Source organism: Halyomorpha halys, unplaced genomic scaffold, assembly GCF_000696795.3.
Source record: "Halyomorpha halys isolate HHAL.00 unplaced genomic scaffold, Hhal_1.1 Scaffold1496.1, whole genome shotgun sequence".
Classification (NCBI taxonomy): domain Eukaryota; kingdom Metazoa; phylum Arthropoda; class Insecta; order Hemiptera; family Pentatomidae; genus Halyomorpha; species Halyomorpha halys.
In genome coordinates this window covers 33,315-38,890 of record NW_027105655.1, presented here as the reverse complement: position 1 = coordinate 38,890, position 5,576 = coordinate 33,315, and the positions used below count along the sequence as shown (strand labels likewise).

Genomic DNA, 5,576 nt, shown 5'->3' with positions numbered 1-5,576 from the left:
TATATATATTATTTAACATGTGACGTGAAGCTAAACTAAACATATTTATTTAGCATATTTACAAACTTAAAGTTCGACTGCGTATAAAGAAGCGTATAATTTTATTTGTATTTTCTTTAACTTTTTATTTAGTTTGCTATTATTTTAATTACAGTTAATATTCCATTTCTTTACAGCTAAGAAATTTCTTAATTATTATTATTATTATTATTATTATTATTATCATCATGGTTATCGTTCTATTTTTTTAATTATCATTCCTTTTGCTTCATTATTTTATCCTGTATAAATAATTTAAATTTATACTCAGAATACTAATACCCATTTCTCTTGATTATGGCTGCTTAGTAACATTTCTCAATAAATACAGTACAAAGATAATGTAAAAATATGAACCTAATGGTAGGGGATGCGGTGAAAAAACATTGACCATTTGACCCCACACCTTTATTTTCAGAAAAAAATTACGGTCAATTATTTACATATATAAAAATGTCAAAATGTTCGAAAATATACATATTCAATGATAAACTTTTATATATACATACACAATATATATAAATACCATAACTAATATGTATTATCTTTTTCAGTCACTTGAAGAAGAAGTAAAAAGAGGACGTAGAGAGAAGGGCAGCTACACACACACTGTAATATAATTCCTACAACTTTTCGAAGAAGTGTCCTTCTTATCATTCAAAATCAGCCATATCTTAACTATGTAAAAAAAAATTATGTTATTTGTTGTTTTATGAGTAATTAAATATTGATTTTGGAGTTTGGTGAGTGCTGTATTTAAATCCTCTGGTCTTAAGAAACATGTTATGATATAACCAATCCTGTTCAACCTGTTTTGGAATAGAGTTGGTATATTGTCAAAGACCAATTATATGTTAGTCTGAAGAAACACGTCTTTAGAGCGATTATAGTGGAAACTATTGCTAAAAGCAAGCCTAATACTGAAATAAAGATTTTGAATTTTTTAATTTTAATTAATATCTTTTATTGGAAAGTTTCAAAACTAGAATATTAAAAAAAACCACAAAATTACTAGTCCCTTATATATTACTTCCTACTAGTACTTCATTATTAACAAATAAAAACTAAATGGAAATAGAAATGGCAAAAAGTATTTTTTCTCTAATACTTTTTAATTATTTCTAGTGCTAATTAAAATAATCAATGGATGCATTCCCGACTCATGCAATACAGAAGACTAACTAAGATAATGATAAAATAAAACGCATTCGAACGTAGAATTCTTATTCTTTAGTGCTTAATTAGGTCACTCAAGCAGCCTCTTTCTTTTTATGTATATTACGATTGTACCCACTATGTTTGCCAAAAAAATATATATTATAATAAAACAAAATAGTATATAATCGAAAATACAAAATTTAATCAGAGCACAATGGAATTGAATGATTTCTAAGAAGTATTCAAAATTAATTCGCATGGAACAAAGCAACAAAGTACCACTAATCTGTAAACAAAAAAATCATTTGATTATAATTATTTAAACATTTAATAATTATCTACAATCGAGGATAAAATATGCAAATCAGAATTGTTCTTATTTTATATTTAAAATTGCTATAGGAATGCTAAAGTGTTTCTCAGTGTTCTGAGTTTCCAAAATAATTAAGTGAAACTACATATTTTTCCTTTAGTTTTCTGGATTTAAATTATATTATATTACTTATCGAAAATATGAAAGTACAGCCTATATGTGTCTCTAAATAAAGCTTATCACAATTATATTATTTGTTAAGTTGTGTTTTAAAGATTCAAAAATATATAAACTCATGAAATATTAAAAAACCGAACTAGTAATACGGAAAACCAATATTATATAATTTTTTTATAATAGATTTTTATAATTACGAGTTGATTTCTCTAAAGCTAAAGAATTCTTGGATAATTCTCTTCATAGTCGTTAGAAAAATGCTTTTCTCTTATATTCAAATAAAGATAATTGATAAAGATAAACGAACCAAAGTAGAAAGCGAAGTACACAAAAAAAATACACATAATAATGCTATTGCAATTCAAAACAACTCTTAGAATAGGTACAATAGTAGTACAATCCAAAAATAGTACAATAGTAGTAAAATAGATAATACATAAGAATCAACAGAATTTTTTTGTATTAATACTAATAAAATTAATTTTTGTTTATTAAATAGCTCCAAAACTACAAGTTGATTCATCTTTAAAAACAATAATATCTATCAATTAATATCATTTTTATAAATGATCCTAAAATAACGGTGATCTACTTACGGCAATAATATTTTTATTTTTACTGACTTTATCTAATTAATACTTTGTTATCACCTTTGCATCAATTACATATTTGTTATCATCTTTTCATCAATAAAAACTACCTTCACAAGGTTATAAATCTATAATCAATAATTTTTTGTGCTTAATATATTTCAACATCACTATATCAATTATATTAATAATTTTCATTTTTTTTTTTAACTTTTAATTGTATATTTCAACTTTATACTTTATCAATTACATTAATACTTTTCTATTTTTTTAGAATTAGAAATAAAAAAAATTAAAATTATTAGCTTGATTTTAATAATATTGATAGAAAGTAAAGTTAAAGCATTGAAAATTATTGATAACAGAGTCCTAACCTAGTGAAGAAAGGTTTTGGTGTTGAGAAGATGATGACTAGTAAAGTATAGTATTTATCAGTTAAGTTGTTAAACTAAAAAATGTATAATTTTTGTAAGTAGAATATTATTTTAGCAATTTATCAAAATGAAACTACATAATAAAAGTTTTATGATATTATATCATAAATGTAGTTGTTTTTAAACATGAATCGACTTAGTCTTAGTTGCCTGTAATAAAAAACATTTTAATGCCTAAATACATACATTTTAAGGTGCGATATTGAAAATATAGTATTATCATTGAAAAATAAACATAAGTAAAACAGTCATTAAATATTTGAGGACCTCTTTTAAAATGGACTCCGGGCTTAAACGTGGGAGAGAAATAGAAAAAAGGTTTAGAGAAGAAATTAAATGAAGTTTGTGTTTTAAATTAATCTCTCTAAATGTTAACCACTGACATTTTTGGTTTAAATTATTAACCAAATTTTTAAATTATCCACCACTAATAAAGATAAATGAATATTCGACAGCCTGGAACGTTTTTCATAGCTAAACTAATAATTATCAACGACTATTCCGGAAAAAAATATCAATTAGTTGAATTCGCCCTTGTTACAGGACACCAACGTTATTTACGTTGTCATGTTATGAAGGATTTATAAAATAAATTTTTAAAGTTGAGTTGAATTTAGGGTAAAAAATAGTACACCGAATTCTCATGCCAATTTTTTATGTAGATTTGGATGAGACGAGAAATTTTTTGAGGAATGTCATTAATAAGCATAAAATATGTTCCACATGTCATTTAAATGGTCAATTTGATGAAGAATATGACCTCGCCTTAATGAATAATATAAAAATGACCTACAGCTAAAAGAATTTAAAAGAGTGTTATCCTTCCAATAACCAAGGTCTTTAAGGAGTTTAATAATTATTCCAAAAAAAGACTTATATTAGAAAAATTTCAACTGCTAAAGTACGACTGATGTATCATAAAGCCACTCATGCATACATTTTTAGTCTTCCTAATTAAATTAAGATGAACTGGTAATATTTCACCACTATCACCATATTGTACCATCGATCATAAATCTGATACCTGCCTTCACCTAAACTAATAAATATATTGGGCATTGATAATAAATTCATTGGATTTACTCCTTAAAGCCCTAACAAACAACAACTAATAAATTTACTTTGAATTTTCTTCTACTAATAAATATTATTCGTCAATTCTTCCATCCGCACTTCTTTGGATCCTTTTGAAGTTTTAACTCTCAAAATTTCTATATATAAAGAAATCTTACTGTAACATGAATCATCTTTTAAGAAAACAATCATAATGAAGATACTTTATCTGATTAATAAATTTCAGATAAAATAAACTTATTTGTGAATTTCATTCAAATAAATGCTGCATCACTATAGAAAATTCATAGAAATTTATAGAAAATATGGGACGATAAAAAATATAATTTTTAAAAAATGTTAGTAATTGACTTTTAAAATATTAATAATATTTTTTCATTATAATAAAACAAATTACGGACAGGTTTCCATAGACAAAGCTGATTATAAACAATAAAAATAAAATAAAATCGTCTGTATGCTGGCAACAATACAGAAATGCTCTCGAGATGCAGAACATGGAAAACAGGACATGAACATGCAAAACAGAATTTCTTTTGTTCTCTGCAAGGTCGATAAGGAATCGCAAAATGATTTGTCTTGTTGTCCCAACATTAGCTTCTGACTTCATTAAAATGAAATAAGTATTCAATTCATGATTACAATAAAATGATCATCATCATTCTGGGAGCTACAAGTTTAGAAGAATTCGGATCCGTCTACCAGTTTGCCAGTCTGGGCAAAGGACTTGCCACTCCTGGTGCAGTAAACACTTTGATCATTGATTCTTGTTGGGATATGGTCTAGGGTCATTCTAAATCCCATGAGTCATGAAGTAATGCCCCACCTATCGAAGACATGTCACTTATAAGCCACCTATACCATCTTCCTGTATTTATCTTGCATACAAAACCTATTTTAACCACTTCATTTTCTGATAGGATGATCATAATTTCTCACATTTTAGGATTAACCTATAGGTAACCAAACTATTCTAATACTTAAAAAATAAAGATATTTTCACTAATGTTCTGAAACACAAGAAGGTTAATATAGTGAAAAGAAAATATTCTATGAATGTTGCATTTAAAAGATTCTTGAAAATATTCAATCACACTGAAATTGGTAACATTACAATATATGTGTAAAGACGCTCTCGTGATGGTAGATTACATAATATATTATATAACTTGTGTTTAAGCATCTTAAAGATGGTAATAAAAATCAATAATACTCACTAGGTAATAAACTTCAACATCATAATAAAAAATCCTTTACACAGATTGAATTTTGTTATCTTTTTTATTAAATATAAAAAAGAAAGTAAACTTCACTTTGTCCGGAACCAATATTCATTACACAGTTTCGCAGATTGGTATCAGATCCTAGAATTCTAAATAAATTGCATGGTCTTGGAGTATTATTTTATTAACTATTAAAGATCGATAAAATAATCCCATTTTGTCGTCTGAATAACCAGAACAAAAGTATGAGCTAAGAAAAAGTTTAAAAAAAAATCTTGGGGTTTGATATTATTTGTTCTTTTTTAATTTTTAGAGATTCGATTTTCTTGCTCGGTTATCTTTACTGATAATTGCAAGCTTAACTGGAAAGTTACAGTTTCTGAAGCCTGATATAACTATGCAGTCAAGTATAACTTCTTAATATGTGAAGAAAATTATAAACATAACAAGTTTTCTCATTGACACAATAAAACCGAATCAAATCAGCCAAGAAATTTAAAGGTTTTGAATGATTTCTCTATTTATTATATGCTTAGTTCTTAAATGAGAGTTTTTTTATATTTTATTT

At 25.8% G+C, this 5,576-nt stretch overlaps 1 protein-coding gene across 1 annotated transcript in view; it reads left to right on the top strand.

The window, feature by feature from the left end:
• The window catches only part of LOC106689851 (Peritrophin A), a gene marked incomplete in the record, with an annotated part of 6,584 nt that extends 5,807 nt beyond the window's left edge, over positions 1–777 (top strand). Inside the window, 1 exon segment of the mRNA XM_067052815.1 lies at positions 593–777. Within this exon segment, the coding sequence (XP_066908916.1) occupies positions 593–612 (20 nt within the window).
• Positions 778–5,576: the final 4,799 nt, after the last annotated feature.